The sequence below is a fragment of the Schistocerca gregaria genome, chromosome 4 (genome assembly GCF_023897955.1).
Source record: "Schistocerca gregaria isolate iqSchGreg1 chromosome 4, iqSchGreg1.2, whole genome shotgun sequence".
In the NCBI taxonomy this organism is placed as follows: Eukaryota; Metazoa; Arthropoda; class Insecta; order Orthoptera; family Acrididae; genus Schistocerca; species Schistocerca gregaria.
In genome coordinates, this window is record NC_064923.1 from 570139741 (window position 1) to 570164272 (window position 24532).

Genomic DNA, 24532 nt, shown 5'->3' on the forward strand with positions numbered 1-24532 from the left:
ATGACCCCTCTGTCTTGGAGAGCAGAGATGCAGACAATTAAGTGTGGAAGTTCCAAAGAGACTATTTTTAAACTCGCTATTATAATTATTGTTATTATATACTGCAACAAATAACACCACAGTGCTGTTTGCAGATAAGGTACAGCTGAACCAGAGTTCTATTTTAGGTCTGTGAAAGTGTTCTGAATATTGCAATTTCAAGCCAAATTTACTGTTAATCAAATGTGACTGTTTCAAAAATATGAATAGGTTTTGACAAATACCACTAATGGTCACAAAACTTGTTGACTACTTAAATTATTTAATCAGCAACATGATTCGAGGTTAGACGGCATCAGGCTTCAGTGGCTGTAGAAAAAACATCTAACACAAGTGCACACAGATAATGAGAAACATTTAATATCTATGTGCACGTATTAAATGTTCTTTGTACAGCCACTGTAGCCTGATGATGAGATCTAACCTTAAAACATGTCACTAATTAAATAATTTAAGCAGTCAATAAATTCTGTGACTGGTAGCTATATTTTCACAATATTATGGATACTCTCATAATATCTATTGACACGTAATCAGCATGGCTTCAGAAAACATCGCTCTTGTGCAACGCAGCTAGCTCTTTATTCACACGAAGTAATGGCCGCTATCGACAGGGGATCTCAAGTTGATTCCGTATTTTTAGATTTCCGGAAAGGTTTTGACACCGTTCCTCACAAGCGACTTCTAATCAAGCTGCGGAGCTATGGGGTATCGTCTCAGTTGAGGGACTGGATTCGTGATTTCCTGTCAGGAAGGTCGCAGTTCGTAGTAATAGACGGCAAATCATCGAGTAAAACTGAAGTGATATCAGGTGTTCCCCAGGGAAGCGTCCTGGGACCTCTGCTGTTCCTGATCTATATAAGTGACCTGAGTGACAATCTGAGCAGTTCTCTTCGATTGTTCGCAGATGATGCTGTAATTTACCATCTAGTAAGGTCATCTGAAGACTAGTATCAGTTGCAAAGCGATTTAGAAAAGATTGCTGTATGGTGTGTCAGGTGGCAGTTGACGCTAAATAACGAAAAGTGTGAGATGATCCACATGAGTTCCAAAAGAAATCCGTTGGAATTCAATTACTCGATAAATAGTACAATTCTCAAGGCTGTCAATTCAACTAAGTACCTGGGTGTTAAAATTACGAACAAGTTCAGTTGGAAGGACCACATAGATAATATTGTCGGGAAGGCGAGCCAAAGGTTGCGTTTCATTGGCAGGACACTTAGAAGATGCAACAAGTCCACTAAAGAGACAGCTTACACTACACTCGTTCGTCCTCTGTTAGAATATTGCTGCACAGTGTGGGATCCTTAACAGGTGGGATTGACGGAGGACATTGAAAGGGTGAAAAAAAGGGCAGCTCGTTTTGTATTATCACGTTATAGGGGAGAGAGTGTGGCAGATATGATAAACGAGTTGGGATGGAAGTCATTACAGCATAGACGTTTTTCGTCGTGGCGAGACCTTTTTACGAAATTTCAGTCACCAACTTTCTCTTCCAAATGTGAAAATATTTTGTTGAGCCCAACCTACATAGGTAGGAATGATCATCAAAATAAAATAAGAGAAATCAGAGCTTGAACAGGAAGGTTTAGGTGTTCGTTTTTCCCGCTCGCTGTTCGGGAGTGGAATAGTAGAGAGATAGTATGATTGTGGTTCGATGAACCCTCTGCCAAGCACTTAAATGTGAATTGCAGAGTAGTCATGTAGATGTAGATAATAAAGTTGTTTTCCACTAGTGATAAGTATAAAGTTTGCAAAAACAAAATGAAATCAGGACTAATTATTAATTTACCAAACGAATTATCATTAACACAAAAAAGTTACCCACTAGACACGGGATTGAATGCGAGGAATGGCAAGAGAGAGTATTAGAAAATATCCACAAATCAACAATTTTTAGAAGTAAACAAGAAATGAATATTAGTGTCATTTTAAAGATGCTTGTCTTTTATGTTTACATGGATTACACATTAGTGGCTGATAGTTTTTCAATACTGGACTATGTCTTCATGCTGTGATAAGTTTCATGGAAATCAATCAACTCAGTGACAGTGGATGAGCAGTTTAACACAGGACATGATTTTGCATTCCACTAGGAAGTTACACGTATCAGGTCTCACACAAAAGAAATGAGAACCTTGGGTACTTACCAAATATGTTCTGTTAGTGGTGATTACTTTGAAAGTATTACCCTCATGTTTTCATTTTATTATTTTCAAAGGAGAATTTTTATCTGTGGGTCTAGTGTATCTCCAGAAACAGCAGTTGCACATCTGCATACCACTGTTCTTATTTTATTTATTTGTATTTCATTCTTTGTTGCTAGCATGTGACCCACAACCTTGAAATTAGTCACACAAAATGAAACATAAATAAATAAAATGAGAACAATAAAGTGCAGTCATGGGACTGTAGCTACCATTAAAAATTAAAACCCATTTCAGTCCCCACTTTTTTACATTTGTTCCTTTCACTGGTCTAGAAAGCCCTGCACGTTGTTTTCTGAGAGCTTGTGGAACACGTCTGTGGTAAACCGCTCATCTGGTGCCACTGAGTAAATCTAATAGGATGAAAAGTGTCACAGCATAAGGATATATTTCAAGTTTAAAAAAACAGTTGTGCATTAGCATAGCATGACAAACAGTTCCTTACTATTGCAAGCACTCACTCCTTTCTTGGAAAATCATAACACCCACACCTCTTTTCCTATTCCAAAGTTTACAAAGCCACCATCCTTATTAGATTAATATATGAAGCCTTAACAAATAGAGATGTAAATTTCGCTTTTGTTGCCCAACAGTCATAGAACAAACTACATAACTGGCTGATGAAAATCCAATATTTCTGTGAGAAATATAAATGCAAATTTCTTTATGTATTATCATTTCACATAGAGCACTCAATGAGTCTTCTTTGTCAGTGGAGACATGCTCTCAGCAAAAATACTACTAGATGACGTTCATAACCAGTCATGCGCAGATCCTTTTAAAGTACTTTCTGCCTGATTTTACATCTTAATTTCATTACCACCATCCACACTCTGCACGTTCTTTTTCATAAACTTCTAGCAGTGCTCTTGGGGTTTTTGTTCAAAATCTCTCCAGCATGAAGATTTAAGTTAAATTTGTATGTAATGATTTCAAAATAGTAAAGGAATAACGGCATGCATGTGTGTTTGTTTCTTAGTATAACAGTATTGTCTTACAATAATAGCACGTTGCTGAAACTAGCAGCACTACACTGGAATTTATACAGATTGTTCATGCTTTTCTTAGTACTAAAAGAACGAATCACAGCCCATCTTTCCCAAAACTTCCGCAGTAATGCAAATCAAACCATAAACATTGTTTCTTTCTTTTCTTTACTGTACATCCTTGTACAAAAAAATAAAATTTGAACAATTCAGTACCTGCATTGCCATATCCAACAGTGTTATTGTGGCTATCAATTTATGGCTCCCATATTCAATCACAGCCACTGTTAAAATATTATCATATTATTTATGTATTTATCTCAGAGGATGACTGTAAGCAATCTTTTTAATCCACATTGTAGTTCATTATATTTTATTTTTTCTGTCAGTCGCGGTGTAGAGAGCTATTCCAATTCAAATTTTATGTGGCAGTGCCCATGAAGTCACATATATGAGAATTTTGTTCTTATATATTGTACCAAGAGGAACGAGTATCTACATGGATGGATTGCACTCGTACACTGTGGTCCTAAATATGGAGGAGAAACTGTCAGTTAGTCTGATATAAAAAAGAGGGTGGTGGGATTGGATAACATAGGGGATTCGGTGATAGAATTTGACAGGGCTTTGGAAGGCAAACAAGGCAGGAGGAATAGATAAATTCCCTCATAATTTTTAAAACCATTGAGTAACAAACCAAAGAATTACTCATGTTAGTGCACAGAGCTGAGAGACTGGAGACATTCCATGTTTTAAACACAAACAGTCCAAAACCAAGAGCATGTTTGACTTTAGCACAAAAAGTACATTTATTACAGACACCAATGTACAGACAGAACAGGATAGCATCATGGATGGAGAGTGCCACTATTTATATAAACACAGAACATTCCTCAATAAGCAAATGATACTAGCATAAATTTTGAGAACCTTCTAGGAATGACAACTACTAAATAATAAAGATTTGCTGGTGACCAGTTTTGAACTAGTGACTTGCAGTGCACCAGCCACTGACGCTTAACACTACGCCACATTGCATGCAACACAGTTCACGCCATGGCTCATTCTCCTGGAGAAACACTAACTTACTGTTTCAGAAGCTCTTATTGGAGCTGCTACATCATCTTAGATCCAGATCTTGCCAGTGAACCTTTATGTGGCAGCACTCGAGGATCCTCATGTTCGCATTGTGCTGTCACATACTCATCACTACGATCGGCATTGGAAGTAGCCCCTCCCATCAAAGCTTTGCGACTATTGAATGGGCCTTCATTTTCCTTCAATGAGAAGGCCCCATCATTGATCAGCACCTCCAGACCATAGGAGAGCTTTACAGGGACATCATAGAACTGTCTCTGTGCTTTTGCCTCCTTGACAAATTCTCAACCTTGCACGTAACATCCGACAAGTGAGAAGGCCTGAAGTTGGGTTTTAGTTCTTTCCTGGTAGTCCCCATAGGCATAAAAATTCATACCAAGTCTACTGAGCTGTATCTCACTGGATGGTGCTTGGTGATATAGCACTCTCGGTCCTTCTCCTAGGAATCCCTGGACCATACACAAGCCAGCTGTCTTCCTTCTTCAGCCCTGGTGACAATGTGTTTCACAGTCATCCTGAATACTGTCCAGTTGAAACTGCAGCCTCATGACCGTACAGTGAAAGAACAGCGTGAATTCCATAGCGTACTGCTTCACTGTATTACATACGAATGTCACAAGAGGCAGTACTGTACCCCAATCTCTCCATTTGACATCAGCATACATAGGGAGCATATGCCAACATCTTATGAAAGTCTTCTGTGAGGCCATTTGTCTGGGGGTGGTAGGCAGTTGTCATCCTGTAAACGACGTTGCAACATTGAATTACCTCTTGTACTAGTCTCATCTAAACAACTTTTCCATAGTCACAATCATCATATGGGGTCTCTTTACTTCAAATTGTCTTATACAAGAAACTCTGGAGCTTTACTGTCAGCAATGTAGTGGCAGTAAGTGCAGGCAATTCCTGTTTGTCACTTTTGAGAACCTCCAAGAGATCAATTCCAATCTCGTGGTATGGGGTTGCTGCAGATGGAATTAGTTATCAGCTGCCCCGGAAGTAACCATGGCACATGCTTCCATCACTGACATTGCGATCAGCAGGGACCTTGGCAGTGGTACATACATCTGCCTCTGTCTAGAGTCTTCATGAATCCCAGGTGACAAGATACTGCTGCATAATGAAAACATTTAAGAATGGCTGGACATAAAAGATCTGGGATGATGAGACATTTCCGTCTCGCTTTATTACAGTTTCTCATTATTAACTGAACTCCTTTGGTCGTTCCTCCTCCTTCAAGGCTTCTTTGGTTTTCAGCAGTCCTGGATATTCCCTCTGTTCAGCAGCAATGTCATTTAATGTAGTGATGACTGAGATTTCATCTATACTATTGCATCCTGCCAAAAGATTCCTTGAAAGGCAGTCAGCATATTTGTGTTTGTGCCCACTTTCACATATCACAGTGATGACATACTTCTGAAGCTTCAGTGACCCTCTAGACCAGGCTGTTCCAACCGAGCTCTAGGGAGCCGGAGCACTCCAGAGCGCTCACTGCAGCAGCTCGGAGCCCGCGTGGAGGGGGAAAGCGAACTCACTGCTCCCGGCTGCATGCAGCCGCAGCTGACGCAATAATCCGTGTTCAGGGACAGCTATGACTAGCCGCAGGAACCCTGTACCTCTATTGGAGGATACCTTTCTATTCGTTGAGAGGGATGGTCGTCCGCAGTGTCTTGTATGTCATGAAGTATCTAATTCTGCGAAGAGGTACCATATACAACGACATTATACACATCTTCACGCAGCACACTACGATCAGGTAGAAGGCGTTGCACGCAGAGAACTGGTAGCCAGGCTTAAGAACTACATAGGTACAAGGAGACGAAAGTTTAAAAACGGTTTTGTAATATGGAGGATATCAAAACATGCAACAAACATATGGAAGCGGAGTATGATGATATACCTTACCACGGTACAGTTCGTTGGCTGAGTCGGGAAAAAGTTCTTGATGTTTTCTTTGCCATTTGTGAGGAAATATCCCTTTTTCTCTAAATGAAAGGAGAAGAAATGCGTTGTCTGAAAGATATAAAATGAATGTCAGACCTGGCGTTCCTAGCTGACATAACTATGCCTCTGAATAATATAAATCTGTCACTGCAGGGCAAAGGGCAGCTAATCGTTTACATGCACGACCAGATCAAAACGTTCCTGGAAAAGTTACGTTTATTTGAGAGGCATATGAGTAATGGACATTTAACGTTCTTCAATCGTCTTGCTTCTTTAAAACTACACACATGAACTACTTTCGGAGGTTACCAAGCACAGTTAAAGCAGCTCATCACGTCGTTTGAAACACGATTCCGAGACCTCACCAGTCTGGAAATTGAACTTAAGGTGTTCACCATCTTTTTTCAGTTTCCCCCGATGACTTGTCATCGTCACTTCAATTGGAGAGTACTGATCTGAAAAATTCAACTTTGTTGAAAGAGAGGTACTACAACCCGTTGGATTTGTCACGCTGGTATCGTTCATTAAAGCAAAAAACATTTCCCAGGCTTCAGGACAATGCCGCTCAGATCATGTGCATGTTTGGATCTACGTATTGTTGTGAGCAGCTTTTCTCAGCAATGAAAAGAGTAAAAAGTAAGGAACGACCCTTTCTTCAGGATGCAACAATGAAGGCCATCCTCAGCATTAACGCTGTGAACACTTTGATGCCTATTTCCGATCTTGTAATGAAAAGAAAATGCCAAGCTACAGAGGCCCAATAAATTTAGTATGCAGTTTCTTGTAAAACAGTTGTTTCTTATTTATTTCCTGAACATCGTATTTCCTGGTAGCAGATAAGAGTATGAGGTTGTCGATCTTGTAAGACGAAGGTGGCACATCAAAACGCTTGCCTTGCCGTCTGCCTCAGCCAGCCGTACCACGTGCCGGCCCACTTGACTGGTCACAGCGAGCGACACGGCTCCCTGGAGCAGGGAGCGCTCCACGCCTCACAACGGAGCCGACGAGCTAGAACAGCCTGCTCTAGACAATCGATATGATAGATCCTTCAGGCTAGTTAGCCAGCATATCTCAATGGTGGTCCGACACAATGGTGAATTGTTTGCCAAATAAATATGCCCGAAACTTATTGATAACCATAACAACTCTGACACACTCTTTCTTGGTTGTAGAGCAGGTCACCTCATACTATTGAGTGCATTCTGGAAGCACAAGCTGTCACCTTTTCAGTAAATTTCTGAATTTGGATTAGAGCTGAACCTATCCCATAACTGTTAGCATAGGTGTGAAAATCTATGTCATCAGTCTTGTCATAATGCTATGACTGGAGAAAATTTTTGTGCATTTTTAAGGACAAGCACGGAAAACTGTAATGGTGTGGAATGTGTCAAATGCACAAGAAATGTGCACAGGAAACAAGTTTTTTTTCCTTTTTTTTTCTTTTTTTGTTTACATTATAGTGTTTAAATATTTCTATTATCTATCCCATTCCCTTAAATTGCACAAAATGCATATATTATATCTCCAGATTTATTTACTCATATTCAAGAATTCATCTATGGTATAGAAGAGTTGTCAAGGAGGTATGATTTCAATTTGTTTTTGGAACTATTACTGCTGTCTGTCAGACATTTTATTTCATCTGGTAAATTATCAAAAAGTTTTATAGCAGCATATTTTACCTCTTTCTGTGTCAAAGATAGGTTAAGTAAAGGATAGTGAAGGTCTTCCTTTTTTCTGGTATTGTAATCATCAATGTCGCTGTTGATTTTAAACTGGTCCATGTTGTTGAGAAAAAATTTCATTACTGAGTAAATGTACTGTGAAGCAGTTGTAAGAATTCCTAACCGTTTAAACAGATGCCTACAACATGTGCGACTATGAACCCCACACATTATTCTAATTACTTTCTTTTGAGCAGTGAATACCTTTTGCCTAAGTGTTGAATTGCCCCAGAATATTATGACATCATAGAGTGGAAGTATGCAAAGAATGTTAGCTTGCTAATTTCTACATCCTCAAAATTGGCAATTATTCTGATTGCAAAAGTTGCTGAACCGAGTTGCTTTAGGAGATCCAACATATGAATTTTTAAATTAAGATTCTCATCTACATGTACACCCAAAAACCTAGTATGTTCTACCCTGGCTACTGACTTCTTCTGATGTGTTATGTTTGTTGAAGGAATTATACTTTTTGCAGCAGAAAACTGGACGAACTGCCTCCCCCCCCCCCCCTCCCCCCAAGAGCAAGCCCATTTGCACAAAACCAATTATTAACCTTTCCAAAGACCTTATTTGTATCATTTTCCATCAGACTTTCTTTTACTGGATTAATAATTATGCTTGTATCATCAGCAAACAGTGTCAGTTCAGCGTCTTGTTTCACATAAGAAGGGAGGTCATTCACATATGTCAAGAACAGGAGGGGACCCATGATCAAACCTTGTGGAACACCTAATGTAATTTCAACTCAGTTAGATCAAGTGGCAAACTCCTTTGAATCACTTGAAGCAAATAAAGATACTTTTTGCTTCCTGTTAAGGGCTTTCTCAGGAACAGCTCAAGAACAAATGGTGCTTTTATAAGCCACCACGGGTTCACACCCTAATGCAATACAACCAACCGAGCCAGAGGAAGTGAGTAATTTTTACATTTTTGACCCTGTATAGTAGAATAGCTATGGTATTTCTTTTGTAATCGGTGTACAAATAGGCGCTAGGCCACGAGCAATCCAAAACACTTGACCCATTATCTCTGTGATAAATAGAATCCAAGATATGACTGCCTGAAAAACCTCATTTTTACACATATCTTTTTTTGTATGTATTGCACTGCCATGCACAGATCAATGGTCACTTCACATCTGTCCGTGGCATATGTGATGTCATCGGTCACTTTGATTAGTGCAGTGCTGTATTACAGTGTTTTCAGAAGCCCGGTTGATATTTATCACAGATATTGTATGTTTAAAGGTAATCCATCAGCTGTTCATGGCCAAAGTACTCAAAGACTTCAGATACTGTGGGTAATGTGCTTATCAGCCTATAGTCACTTGGTGATTTTGTATTGCCATTCTGGGTATTGGTTGAATTAAGCTTTGCTTCCATTCTGTAAGATATGTGTCAGTTACAATAAAGAGGTTGAATATGTCTGTGAGAACCAGAATAAAAGTAACAATTATGTTTTTAATCGTACTTATGCTCACTCCATCATTTACCTACTGCCTCACAAGAGAATCTCATTATTGCTTACAATACTGTGTGTGTGTGTGTGTGTGTGTGTGAGTGTAGAAACACATTTTAAGAAAAATGCATCTGTCAAGATGTTTCAATCCATTGGCTGTTAAGTTATTGCAGCTCAAAAAACTTAAAAATATTGCCTTTGAAGATTACAACATTTCTGAGTGCTATTAAAAATATACAATATTTGTAATTAATGAATGCTGTTGTTGGTAGTTGAGTGCATAGTGTAGCAATCCTGTGATCATGAAGTCGGTGGTTTGAATTTCACTAGCAGCAATGTATTTTTTTCTTTTATTTAAATTCCATATCCATTAACATATGTGTTGTGGTCTTCAGTCCTGAGACTGGTTTGATGCAGCTCTCCATGCTACTCTATCCTGTGCAAGCTTCATCATCTCCCCGTACCTACTGCAGCCTACATCTTTCTGTATCTGCTTAGTGTATTCATCTCTTGGTCTCCCTCTACGATTTTTACCCTCCACACTGCCCTCCAACACTAAATTGGTCATCCCTTGATGCCTCAGAACATGTACTACCAACTGATCCCTTCTTCTTGTCAGTTGTGCCACAAACTCCTCTTCTATTCGATATCTCCTCATTAGTTTCACTTCCATACATAGCTACACTCCATACAAAAACTTTCAGAAACGACTTCCTTACACTTAAATCCATACTCAATGTTAACAAATTTCTCTTCTTCAGAAACACTTTCCTTGCCATTGCTAGTCTACGTTTTATATCCTCTTTACTTCAACCATCATCAGTTATTTTGTTCCCCAAATTGCAAAACTCCTTTACTACTTTAGGTGTCTCATTTCCTAATCTAATTCCTTCAGCATCACCCAACTTAATTCGACTACGTTCCATTACCCTCGTTTTGCTTCTGTTGATGTTCATCTTATATCCCCCTTTCAAGACACTGTCCATTCTGTTCAACTGCTCTTTCAAGTCCTTTGCTGTCTCTGACAGAATTACAATGTCATCGGCAAACCTCAAAGTTTCTTCTCCACGGATTTTAATACCTACTCCGAATTTTTCTTTTGTTTCCTTTACTGCTTGCTCAATATGCAGATTGAATAACATCGGGGAGAGGCTACAACCCTGTCTCACTCCCTTCCCAACCACTGCTTCTCTTTCATGTCCCTCGACTCTTGTAACTGCCATTTGGTTTCTGTACAAATTGTAAATAGCCTTTCGCTCCCTGTATTTTATCCTTGCCACCTTCAGAATTTGAAAGTCAACATTGTCAAAAGCTTTCTCTAAGTCTACAAATGCTAGAAACGTAGGTTTGCCTTTCCTTAATCTTTCTTCTAAGGTTAGTCGTAGAGTCAGTATTGCCTCACGTGTTCCAATGTTTCTACGAAATCCAAACTTATCTTCCCCGAGGTCGGCTTCTACCAGTTTTTCCATTCGTCTGTAAAGAATTTGCGTTTAGTATCTTGCAGCTTTGGCTTATTAAACTGATAGTTCAGCAATTTTCACATGTGTCAACATCTGCTTTCTTTGGGATTGGAATTAACAAATAAAATGTTAATTAACAAGTACCGACTCAAATTTTTTTAAATAAAAATATTATCATTTTTTATTATTTATGACTGGTCATATGAAAATTAGTTAACGTTTGAAGACAGACATATTACGATATTCATTATTGTTAAATGAGAAAATACATACATACCCATACATCAATAAAACTGTTCAATCTATGCCAAAAAAAGGATGATCTATTTGACATAAGATGATGATGATGATGAAAATGTTGCTTCCATCTGGAAACTGGTTTGATGTAGTTCTCCATGCTACTCTATGCCGCGTAGATTTCTTCTCTGCATAGCTACAGCAGCCTACATCCGTATGAACCTGCTCACTGTTTTCAAGCCGAAGTGCTCCTTTACAGTTTTTACCCAAGCACACTTCCCGCCATTAAAAAAGTAATCATTCTTTGATGTTTCAGGACTTGCCATAGCATCCTATCTCTTCTTTTTATCAACTTTTGCCACTGAGTTCTTTTCTTGCTATCGAATACCATACCCATTGATTGGTACCTAACCCATCCACCCGATCTTCAGCGTTCTCCTGTAACACCACGTTTCAAAAACTTCTATTCACTTCTTTCTATGCTGCTTATAGCTCACATTTCACTGATCAGAACTCATATAGAATTTAAATTTTTTCTGTTGCTACAGCCTAGGATTTTTTCTTTTACTATGATGATGGAAAAAATGGAAATGTCTGCATTCTGAGAGAACTATTTTATAATATAGTTGTTACAACTACTTTAAAATTTGTGTGTTTTTATAAATATACATCTCTCTTACATACAGAAACAAAACAACCAAGACAGTAAAGCAGTTAACACCCAACCAGAAAACAATGATAATCTTCACATATACAAGAATTACTGTGACTGCAGACCGGCACTTAATAATTTGGATGGTAAATATTATTTTTTTCCGAGTGTACTGGATGTTCCTCTAGTGTGCTTAACACATTAACTTGAGTGAGGGGCGAAATTGTGTTTCTTGGTTTGCTGTCTTTTGGTGGTGGGTGGTTTGAACGGTGGTTGCTTCAAATACCAGTACAAGTCGGGTCTGAACCACCTCACTATGGAACTCCCAACCTCAGCAAGCAATTGTGTAGTAGCCTTTACAGCACACTTTTTGTTGCAGGTAGCTCACTGTTTTCTTTTCTTTTTTGAAATGAGTGAGAGAGACCAATCCCCACCCTGTCATAGAGTTCACCTACAACCCTCTCAATAGCAGAAGGGATCTGTGATATGTTTTCTTCTCTTTTTTTGAAATGATTGAAAGAGACCAATCCTCACCCTTTCGAGGAGTTCACATACAGCTCTCACAATACCAGAAGGGATCTGTGATCCCTATGACCATGTGAGAGTTCTGCTTTTTGTAGGAACGCAGAATATGGTTGTCGACTGGCTGCTCTGTGATAGGGAGGTTGGGATTGTTTTCCCGCAAAGCTCTTCTTCTTTCTACTGGTCGTAATTCTAGTTTGTTTGCACTTACAGTCAAGTGCCAATTTACTGTGTGCACACAATGTACAAAATCCGTCAATGCATTTTGACCATGTCAAAGTCCTCTGTAAGATGTGAGTAGAGTCATTTTTGTTCTACTTCTACACTAAATGCCTTGTCAGCTCTAACAGATAGTGCTGTCAAGTATGAATCTCACAGCTGTGAATGACCACAAAAGGTCAAAATCAACATTCAGCAGATTTTATAGTTATGAATTTTAGAGGGAAAGGAAAAATAATATACAGAAATACCTTAAACCAACAAAGCACTCTGTCCATTGGTACAAAAATTCTGCTGCTTCAAAATGGAAACAATTGTTAGTTGAAGGCTTAAGTAGAACAAAAAGAAGAAAACAAGCAAATATCATTTGATGTGTTAAAAAAGTAAAATAAAAAATAAATAAAGATCAATGCTGAGAAGTTTTTCAAGAAGCAAACATTCCAGACACCCCCCCTCCTTCCCAATCAAATGCACTATTGCTTTTTTTTTTACAATAGAAAGAATTGTACATCAAATTGAAAAAAGAACAAGCTTGAAGTTTTTTTTGTTTTCATTTTTTTTTTCATATTTCTACCAGTACTAGATATTCATATTTTCTAATTCTTTATTTAAACATACTTCTGATAGAAGTTTTTAGATTTGTGGTTCTAACTATGAAATTCATTCTTTGTAATCACAGAAATTATTTTACACTTGGTGGCTTAACAGACAGATGGATACCATGTAAAAGGAAAAACAGAAAATATGAAATCACTGTTCATTTGACATCAGTATATCAGGTAATTGTATTCTCAATCTATGAACACACTCTGTCTTTCCTCATTTGTTAACAGGTGTTCTCAAGCAATATTCACTTTCTTAAATGGCCAATATTCACATTAACACTATACATCTTCTTAAGGTACAGAACTTTTAGACAAATGTCCACTCACGCCATCCAACAATTTACTCCCTTGATAGTACAGAAAAACATGTTGCAAACTTTAGGACTGAACTGAACATGTAGCGCAAAATCTTTTCATACAAATTGTATCATTTTCATCTGTAATTAGTATTTTACACTTATCAACAGTAGAATACCTCGTGTATAATGTCCATCAGAATGAATAGGAGGATTAGAGTCATGAAAGACAAGTATCACTGATGTGCCTGTGCAAAATAAGTATGCACACACTGCATTGGGAAAAACTGCCATTTGTAATTATGACATTTTGAAGTTAAGAGTATTTAGCATTCGCCGTGGAGGATTATTCCAAAAGTAACTTTCTCCCACCACTCAGTGACTCTTTCATCACCATTCCGAGCTGAAACAACATGATAAAGTCTGCAATTATTGGACGACTGTAAGGTAGGTGTAACAATTCATGCTAATTCAGGACTTATTTTTTTAATCTTGTGCAATGAAGAAACCTGCAGGGTGACGAAGGACGCACAAGATCACACAGCAAGTGGAGGAGACAAGTTAAGCACCATCTGAAGTCGTCACGCTTCTCCTGTCAGGCACATCTCAGTGGAAACAATGTCAGGTTGTTACCCGCAGTTCATCATTCATGATATTCTGCACTTCCAATCATACAAATTGCAGGTCATACAGAAACTAAACAAACAAGATAAATTCAGCCAACTTACTGCACCACCTGGAACTTTTAGAAGCCAAGCCACAAACAACACATTCAAAATCGAGTAAAGTTAATGTATTAGGGCGCACATGAGATGTAATGGGATGTATTTTTCGCTGTTTTCGATGCATTTTTCAATAAATTTGTCAACATGCTTCATAGTTCTGTCCTTTTTATAACCTACTATTCATTCTGCTGGACTCTCGTATGTTTTGTTTTCAGTGTTGTCTATGGAAAAATAGAATGCTCTAAATAATTAAAATTATACAATGTATGTCCACAAAAGTAAAAATTATTTATTATGTACATTATTGTATACCAATCATTACCTTTCAGATTGTAGTTCTCTACAGTTATTAACACAGTTCCTGCTTTTGCAATCTAATCTGTAACTTTGTTGCAAAACAAAACTCTCTGTACGTAACATTCCATACAAAACAATTGACAAGTACAGTAAAAAATGTGAATCTGCTGATGCCCCAGTCACATGATGTGGAAAATTGTCCACACATATAGCAAATGTGGACAAAAATGAATGAAGTAAAGGACCATACCTGATAAAAGCAAAAACTGACTTTGGCACAGAAGGGGGTAAATTATGCTGCCACAAAAGTTTTTGGTCACCTACCAAACAGCATCAAAAGCCTGACAGATAGTGAACCAACATTTAAAAATAAATTAAAATAATTTCTAGATGACAACTCCTTCTACTCATTGGCTGAATTTTTAGATATAAATTAAGGGAGGGAAAAAAACTAACTTAAGCATTAGTGTCATGCAATATTTTGTGTAATGTAATATCTTGTACTGACATCTTTCATTAACCTGACACGTTCCACATCATCACGAAGTGTCGTATTCATGATCTATGGAACAAGTATTAATCTAATCTAATCTAATCTGTGACTGGTCTAATAAGATTTACATCTTTCTTAATCAAAGTTCCCTTCTGACAAAACTGATGAATGTAAAGAAGGTACAAAAAAGTTGCAGAGGTAAGAAATGCAAGAATAAAAATCCGTAACATGTCCTCACTTCATCCAAAAGGACGTTCTCTTCACTTCAACATAAAATTTTGAGTACTTACGCATTTCTGGAACTACTCTATCTCATACTGAATTGTTGTTCAACAGCAGCACAAAGTACTCAGGAAGAATGAATAACCAGCCTGTTTGTCTACCACAGGAGTGGAGTGCAAACACTAACTTCTCGAGGACTACGCAAAAGGAAAGTAGACTGGCTCCACAGTTTGCTTGAACTTAAATTATCTCTTATCTATGTCATTCCAATTTTGTATTTTCTTTGTACCTTGCTTGACCTTCAATTACTACTCACTAATTTTTTCACAGGCTTCAACGTCCTTTAAAGTATTTTATCAAGTGTCATCCTAGAACTTAGCACATCACCTTTCCTTGTGCATTTATTGTTTCAGTAACTTATGTATTTTCTGACATGCTGTTTTAAGTGTATTTTTATTCATTTCTCTGTCTCTGTCAATCTTTTACTAAATTTAGTTACCTACAGCTTTCAAAGGAGAAACCTTTGGCTCTGAATGTCAACATCCGTTACATTGTCTGAACTGGCCTTGTCCCAGTGTTAGCTACTGGGTGAGTACATCTTTATGAATTGTCTCAGTATACCACCTCATATGTATATCTACGAGTGTATCAACAATAAGATAACCAACAGACTTGTTTTAAAGTTAGTTTCTTTCTTTTTTGCAATTATAAAAACTTAGGTATAATGCAAAATATATGAATAAACATAAACAATAAGGTTGTACCCACAGAAATTGTCTCGTTAACATACATGACACATATACTCAATCTTTAGCTATGTTACTCAAACATCTTTGCAAAGAAACAAGACAAGAACATGATGAGAATGAGAGAAATGAAAAGAGGTTTTCAATGGTATTTGCGAGTCTCACAACACAAATAAAAACAGAAGAAGAAAAGCAGATAAATTGGGGGGGGGGGGGGGAGATTGGTCAAATTGTATGGTTATTTAAGGACACAGAAAAATGAGATGTTTAAGGAAACACAGAAAGATAATAAGAAGAGGAAGATTAGTTGTCATCTCAACGATGCAGTCATTAAAGCTGGAGCATAACTTTGGATTGGGGAAGAGTGATCTGGTTTTTTTTTTTTTTTTTTTTTTTTTTTTTTTTTTTTTTTTTTTTTTTTTAGGGGGCAAAAACAATTAATGCCATATAAATTAAAAGTGACTATGTGTTAAGCTAAATCAACAGAGGGAAAGCAAGCTAAGGTTGAGGACTTCCTCATGAAGAAAGGTCCACAAAATATGCTGTAGAGACAGTGGAGGTCCCGAACCAAAGATTAAATGTCCTTCATGATATTATTACGACGGACAAAAAGTACAACGCAGTCGATGGGCCGTGCGTCATTCGCTAAAATGGCTCCACAGAGAGGGAGGAAAAAAAAACACACATTCGGTCAAGGAAGTGGCAAACCATCAAATATGGACGACAATGAACACGGCTTAAACGACAACCTAACTAAAATGATCTCCTTGCAGCGAGGGGGCCGGGATGAGGTCAGCCAACTCACTAGGAGAAGTTTAATTCCTCTGAGCTTGTTCCCAGGAAGAGAAGACCCGTGGTGATGTCAAAGTGACACCACCTGCCGACAGACTGCACTACAGATATCAGCCGAAGGGGCAGAAGGGCTAGCGGACCGAGGTAGAAGGGCGGCAGCCTTGGCAGCGGCATCAGAACCTCATTTCCCATCATATAATCATGGCCAGCAACTCACATGAATATCACAGTAGCTCCCTTAACAGCGAGCAAATGGAAGCTTTCTTGGACCCGTTGTACTAAGGAATGGACTGTGTTCAGCACAGAGGGTCTGAAGGGCACTGAGGGAATCAGAGTATATGACACAATTAAAAAGTGTGTGTCACCAGATTGGGAAAGAGTTGGGAAGGAAATAAGCCATGTTATTTTCCAAAGAATCATCCCGGAATTTGCCTTAAGTAATTTAAGGAAACTGTGGAAATCCTAAACATGGGTGGCCAGCTGAAGAATTGAACCACTGTACTCCAGAATGCAAGTCTGTATTGTACCACTGCATCACCATAGTTGGTATAAAAGAGGCGTAGTGGTTTTTTTTTCTTTTTTTTTTGGGGGGGGGGGGGGGCAGAAGTTAAAAGCAGAAAGCTTGTACAACATGGTACATATTAAAATTGAAAGTACCGAGATACCTCTGTTGGTTGCAGAATCCAAATGTAAATGCATCAGAAACATCATTTGTCTGAACACATTTATTTCCATTCAAATCAGGCACTGTCAAGTCAGTGCACAACACAGAAAAAGGTGTATGCACAGCAGAAAAAAGTATTCCTCTTGGAGAGGACAATTATTCAGTCTCACAACTAACACAAGAAACAGCAATAATTAATGGCTACAAGTGGTACAAAAGTAAAGTCTACTACATCTGTGTGAGAGCTGTGAAACTACAAGTTAAAATCTACGAGTAAGACTACTAACCAGTTCTTTCATTCAATATGTTTAGAAGAAGTAGCAGCAACTGGCTAATTGTTCCATGACATATGCAGCTGGATTGATTGTTATCTCTGAGATAATATCAGATTCCACCAATAATAGGGACTTCAGGAATGGTGATGAAACACAGCCACTGGTAATAATTTACTGGTTATGGTAATTAACTGAGACTATGAGAAAGACTTTGATCCTAAATCAGTAACAAATTCTTGATTATAGACAGTGTTTTTTTTTATTATACCACTATGGATTACACTTCAATAAGCAAGACAAACACACTAATTGAGCCCCTCCTAAATGACAAACGTGCTTCTTTACTGCAGAATAAACATGTTTTACACAATGTGTAATTAAATATTTATTAATTGAACTTGTGGATGAATGAAGCATAGGTGTATTTTCAAGCAAAAACAATAGCTTTCTCTCTCTCTCTCTCTCTCTCTCTCTCTCTCTCTCTCTCTCTCTCTCTCTCTCTCTCTCTCTCTTACACACACACACACACACACACACACCTCTGTGGCAACAATCAGTTGTGTCATTTAATGACTCCACATAACATCATTGCCACTGACAGCCAACTCTTCCCCTACTGTGATGTGATTTTCAAATAGTTCCTCATCCCCCTCCACTGCCTACCTTCTGACCTGATCATCATCTTCCCTATATGCTGCTGCACATCTTCCCTGTGCCACAGATAGAGAGAGGGGGGTAGGGTTAACAATCATCATCAGCAAGTGAGTAGCTACCACGCCTTATGTTTTGCATATTGTTCTCATCACAAAATACTTGTATCACAATACTGTGATAAATCGACTGTTATCATGTGTGCACTCCTATCTGATGACAGCTTTGGAAAAAATAAAGGATTTCAGTAAGGAAATTTGAAAACATAAAATGGAGATAAGAGAGATTAGCTTTAATATACGTCATCATTTTGTTGTGGAACTGTGATGCTGTTCAACAACTGTCACATATGAATTTAAAGCTTGTCCTGAGACTCTTCCCCTTACAGTTTTCTTTATCACTCCTGTCTTAAGGGAAACCTCATGGATTGCTCTGCCCTCTCAATTTTCTTCATACTTAAGAATTTGAAGGTCAGTGCCCAGACATTAAATTCCTAAAGTAGTAAAATGCAATTCTATATACACAAAAATAGCCTCAAGGACAGGGAAAATGGAGATGAAGGTCATTGGTACAGAATGACTGGCAGCTCAAATCCAGTAGTGTCTGTTCTGCAATCCAGGGGTTAATTATCACTGTCTGTTCACCTAGTGGGTGGGCTGATACATGCTCTTCTTGATCTCTACAATCAAATCATGAACATTTTATCTTCACAGAAGATCACTGCAAAACAAATTTCTACTTTGGTGGAACAAAAGGAAAGAATTCCATCACCCCAGCCATCAGTCTCTAGACTGCATTTTTCTGGTAATTGGATTCTGGGGGGACCAGGGACATCATGCACAGAAGAGTAGGAGCTTCTCAGAACCTCTAAGCCCAAAACAGAAAAACTGCATAGGCACTCTCAACACAAACACTCTCTCCCAAGTAGGTAAACTCAAATAACTCATAAACACAGTGCGAGGGAAGGGGGGGGGGGGGGGGGGAGGAGGAATGCTTCAGACAACTTCAGAATCTACCAAAAAACCTGCAGTGCAGCTGAACAAGGGACCCTAAACAACACGGTACAAGCTTTTTTTGTATACAAATTTCTAAGATTCAATAATAAATTTTCATTCAACATCAGGAAGAAGCACCACGATCTCAATAAAATCTGGAAATAAGACACATGCTGCCACAAATGACTACAATAAAAAAAAAAAATCCGAGAGCAATACATGACTTCTGGGAATTACTGAAGGAAACCGCAACTAAAATCCCTAATCATCATTTGAAAATTCTACTAGGAGATTTCAATAGCCAATCTGGCAATGAGAAGAAATTCAGGAAAACAACAGGAATTCTCATGGTTCACAAGAGAATAAATAAAAATTTCTGTAAAAAATTTGATCTTAAAATTATGTCCACACAATTCTTTAAGCCTGCAAACCTGGATATTACCAAACTCCATTTTTTGAGCCAGGTCAATGCAAAGATTAGTATTCAACCTTTTTTAAAACCAACCACCAGAAAAGAACAAAACACTCAGAATACCTGAACCTAACAAGAGATAAATTGATCAGGAATTTAGGCAAATAACAAAAATTGGAAGAAACTTGCAGAAGTCCTGAAAGACACTACATGAGATTGGGCAAACCCCCAAGAAAAAGAAAACGCAGGAGTTGGAACAGTACCTGTGATCAAGCAATACAAAAGAGAACATAAGCATGGGGAACTCAACAACTAGATTTTGGAGGGAGGGGGGAGGGGGGGGGGGGGGGGGGAGCCACATTGAATCCCAGTTCAAAACCACAATCTCTTAAGAAAGAAAAGGAAATAGTCTCCCTGGGAATACGGAATAACAGCAGCAATAGGAAAACTAAATTACAGTAATCACACAACCAATTTACAGAATTACATCAAACATTTGGGAAACTGCACAAGTACCTATTAAGTGAAAACGTGAATTAATTCATCCCTTCACAAAAAAAGGAGATAAAAGCAATCCAAATAACTACAGGGCAATTTCACTGCTCCCTGTAGTATACCAAATTCATTCAAAAGTTCTGTTAAGTCATCTAGGAGAGGCAGATGCATTAACAGAAGAGTATCAGATGAGGTTTCGCATAGGTCAACCTTGTATAGACCAGATATGCAATTTAAAGACAATTTTGCAAATAAGAAGGTTTAGAAATACCGTGGTAACTTCAGTCAACATTAAAAAGGATTATGATTCAATAGATGGGCATCCATTACTCCATACCTTAGAGGAATCCAAGATTGAGAGGAAAATAAGGTCAATCATCCAACAGATATTAACTGATACAACCTCCGAAGTGAAATTCATGGGAGAAACATTAGAAGCCTTTCATATCCATACAGACTCTCCCTCATCCTATTTAACATGGTTTTGCGAAAAATTGTGAGGACGTGGGATAAGGAAAGAAAGGTAATTTAATTCCGGTTCTAATAAAGAGCAGGAAATCAACATGAAGTGTCTGGCTTTCACGGACTATCTTGTCATTCTTACCAATAACAGAGAAGAAGCCAAACTTGCACTTGAGAAGCTTCATGAAATCATCTCACGGAAAACTGGCCTACAAATTTCCAACAAGAAAATCAATATGTGGAGAGCAAGCCTGCAGGTAACCTCCCCATTACAACTAGGCACATGAAAGTGGCCCAAGTTTCACACTTCAAATATGTAGGAGATATCGTCCAACCATCAGTACTGAACATAGTACTCAACCAAGAAAGAATTTCCAAATCACAAAATCTATATAAACTTAACCGGAATCATTACAAGCAGAAAAGGAAAGTTCTAAGGAAAATATTTGGATCAGTATTTCATGAAGGAATTTGGATAGAAAGGCCATCAAGAGAGATCTACACAACATTTTTATCGAATTTTAACTGATTGTGAATAATCCTATTTTTTAGCAAATAGTAATTAAAAGGAAGAAATTTTTTTATTAAAAAAACTAGCAGAATAAAGTATGCCACTAGTGAGTTTTATACTATCAACTTCATTGTTATATTCATATTATGCTACACAATGAGCTACCAACTAAAAGTAATATGTTTTGCACTTAATTGTGCTACAACTTATTTTTCTTTTTCCTGCCTTGTGACATCTTCCCCTTATCTTTCGCATTACACTGACTTCTCGAAGTAGTATGTGGAAGCTTTAAATACAGCAATTGTTTCTGGTAATTTTTTTCTGCTTTACTATAAGCCTGCCTTTTCAGAGCACAGCTTTACTGTCTGCCTACATCCATTGGGCTTACATAGTTTTGCAGAATTTGTAGAGTCAATTCCTTCCAACAAACATTATGTGCAATCATGATAACCCTCTTAGATACACCTATTCTGCTACATTACTGCAGATTTTAGTTTAAAAAAACATGTCAGGTACATTGCTCTAGCAGCCAATAAGAGTTATTTCTTAACTTACATGTTACACTTTATGCAGACAATTTATCTTTATGTGATATGTTCAATTATAATGATTGTTGCTCTGTTCTGCTAATCAGAATACAAACTTACAAAAAAAATACAAAACTGAAAAATGATGCACTACTTGCATGCATTCTAAAACTCATTCAGCAAGGTGGGTGACGATGGGAGTAACTGAATTGATAAAATTCTAAAAAGGTTGACCAATCTAGAACACTTTTCATCCGCTACCAACTTTGTATAGCAAGCAACTCTATGTTTATTGGATCTAATATGTCAATGAACAGAAAACATAGGATGTGATTTAGGATAGATTGCTACTCAGCATACAGAGGAGGCACTGAGCAGTGGACAAGCACATTTAAAAAGCAGACCACTGGAGCCCTTTGTCAGATGCAGCACACATACACATGAGCGTGTGCACACGCACACGGCCACTTTCATCTCTGGGCATTCACACTCTCTGTCTGTGTGTGTGTGTGTGTGTGTGTGTGTGTGTGTGTGTGTGTGTGTGTGTGTGTGTGTCCAAAGGACTTAGTCCATCTGTTTACCCAAATCTACTTTTAGATATGCCTGTCCACTGCACAACATTTCCTCTGTGTGATGAGTAGAAGTCCATCCTAACCAATATTGTTAACATATCAGCAACTAAGATTAGTTCCAGCTCAATTACACATAGCATTTTAGCAACTGTTAACTTTGCATATAACTTCTTCTTTCATACACATAGACACAATGAATGTAGAGCTGCTTGCTATTTAAGCAGTGAGCAGAAATGAGTCAATGGCAGCTGACGTGATTCAGTTTTATTAGTTGAGCTACTACCATCAGCGGCAACCTCACGGAGAGTCGTCTTAGAATGCACATATAATATACATTCACACTTCAAAACTAAACTCAAGCTGATATGAGATCACATGCATAACTGTTTCACAAGAAAGATCAGAAAGTTTTGTACTTCACTAAAATAAAGTTACTCTTAGTGGTGAAAGAGCAGATCACATCTCAAGCAGAACACTAACTTTATGATTACAAACAAAACTATCAAATGTTTATAAAAATCTCTCTCTCTCTCTCTCTCTCTCTCTCGACAAAGCAGATCTATGAATTAATATAACAATTACGGTGAGAGCAATGTTTTAAAGTGGAGGAATAAAGTACTACAAAGTCTTTATCCAATATACAATTTACAGTCTGTTTCTGGAAAGCCAGGTTAAAACGAGTAGCAGTCATATATCATTATTTCTGCAACTCCACTGTGGTTAAATAATGTCATGTCACCATGTTCCACTTCAAAGCACACTCTCACTGAATGTTTCTTCTGCACTAATCACATATCAGGAAGGGAGGTCATGACACCGAATATTTGTCAGAAAATGCCCTCCTGAACAGTGCCGAAGTCATTTCCCTCCCCGTTGATGGAAGCTGTTCTCAAATGTGCCCAAACTGTGCCTTGCAGTGCACTGAAACATAACACAATAATTTTGATATAACAGCACACAGTTTACTTCCACATAAGTAATAAAACTTTAACTGTGCTGCTGATACTACTTTCCGAATGAAAGTTTAAAGTATATGAAATATATGTATTGTTCTACTACCTGCTCTTTGGGGGAAAAGAAGCAGTCTTGAGCAAACAGGAATGAGATAAATAAAAGCAAAAGATAGGAAATAGAAAGACACCACTCCACATACAAATTCAATACATATGTACCAAGACAGGCACACAAGTGAAACAAGGAGATAGGTACACAAATGAAACGAGAAAGAAGTTTCAAGTTCCCTAGTAGCTAACACTTTGAAGACTGGCCACTGAGAGGAATATTGGGCCAAGATCACCAGCTATTTATGCTATTATTTAAAATGATACTGGCTCGTGTGTACTTCATATATCTTCAAGAATAATACATAGTAAAAAAGGACCAAAGCTTCATGACTTACTTCAATTATTTGATGACTACAAATTTTAAAGTAATGATGACAGAAACTGTAGTTATCTTCCCAAAAATAAAAGTTCAAAGTGAGTTATTAAGCAATGTTTTCTACTTGAGCTTCCAAAATTTCTTGCTCTCTCAACAAACATGACATTTGTAGCAAAATTACAGCAAAATGCAAAACCTAATGAGCACATACATGAAATTGTGGCAATGCTATCACATACTGGTCCAGCTATTTGCAACTAAGCTGTTACATTCACTAATGATTCTTTTGAAATATTTCTAGAAATTAAAAGCAGAAGGTGTCAAGGGACACATGGTGTGAGACATCTGTACATTGTTCTCATATGAAATGAGTCCAATTTTCAAGTGACAGGTGGCTTCCACGTCAAGAAAACTGCAACCCGAGCTATACTCAGGAGCAGTCTCCAAAGTGTTCATGAAGCAGATCTGCTGATGAAAGATTTGTAATTCTGGATTCAAGGTGTGCAAGGAAACAGCACATCGCATAACATATGTTTGAAGAGAACATGAACAAAGATGTAAAAATGTACTACTTAACATATAAATTGCTATGATTCAACTTACAACTTGTAAATTACTCTTCATGGATTGGCAAGTCACAGACCAGAAATAATTTGTTTACATGAATGAAATAACCTTTGTATGCAACAAGTAAAACAAGATTTCAATACTTGATAAGAGCTTTCACAACACCTAAATGTAAAGCAATCTACCAAATAACCTCTGTAATGCTGGTATCTCATTTCATCATCACACAGACTGGTATTCTGTTTCCTGACCTTTACTAAACACAGAAATGACAAGTGTCACAACAGGAAACTATT

General features: G+C 37.8%; 1 protein-coding gene across 12 annotated transcripts in view; it reads right to left on the minus strand.

Moving 5' to 3' along the window:
- Positions 1-24532, minus strand: part of LOC126365888 (negative elongation factor D) — a 227673-nt gene that overhangs the window by 13269 nt on the left and 189872 nt on the right. For 6 of the 12 annotated variants that reach the window (XM_050008600.1, XM_050008596.1, XM_050008599.1 and 3 more), the window contains one exon: positions 21282-23210. The exons of the other annotated variants lie outside the window; for them this stretch is intronic. In XM_050008600.1, the coding sequence (XP_049864557.1) occupies positions 23179-23210 (32 nt within the window). In that variant the 3' untranslated portion in view covers positions 21282-23178. Of the gene's footprint in view, positions 1-21281; positions 23211-24532 lie in introns of those variants that run through there. 12 annotated transcript variants of the gene reach the window in all.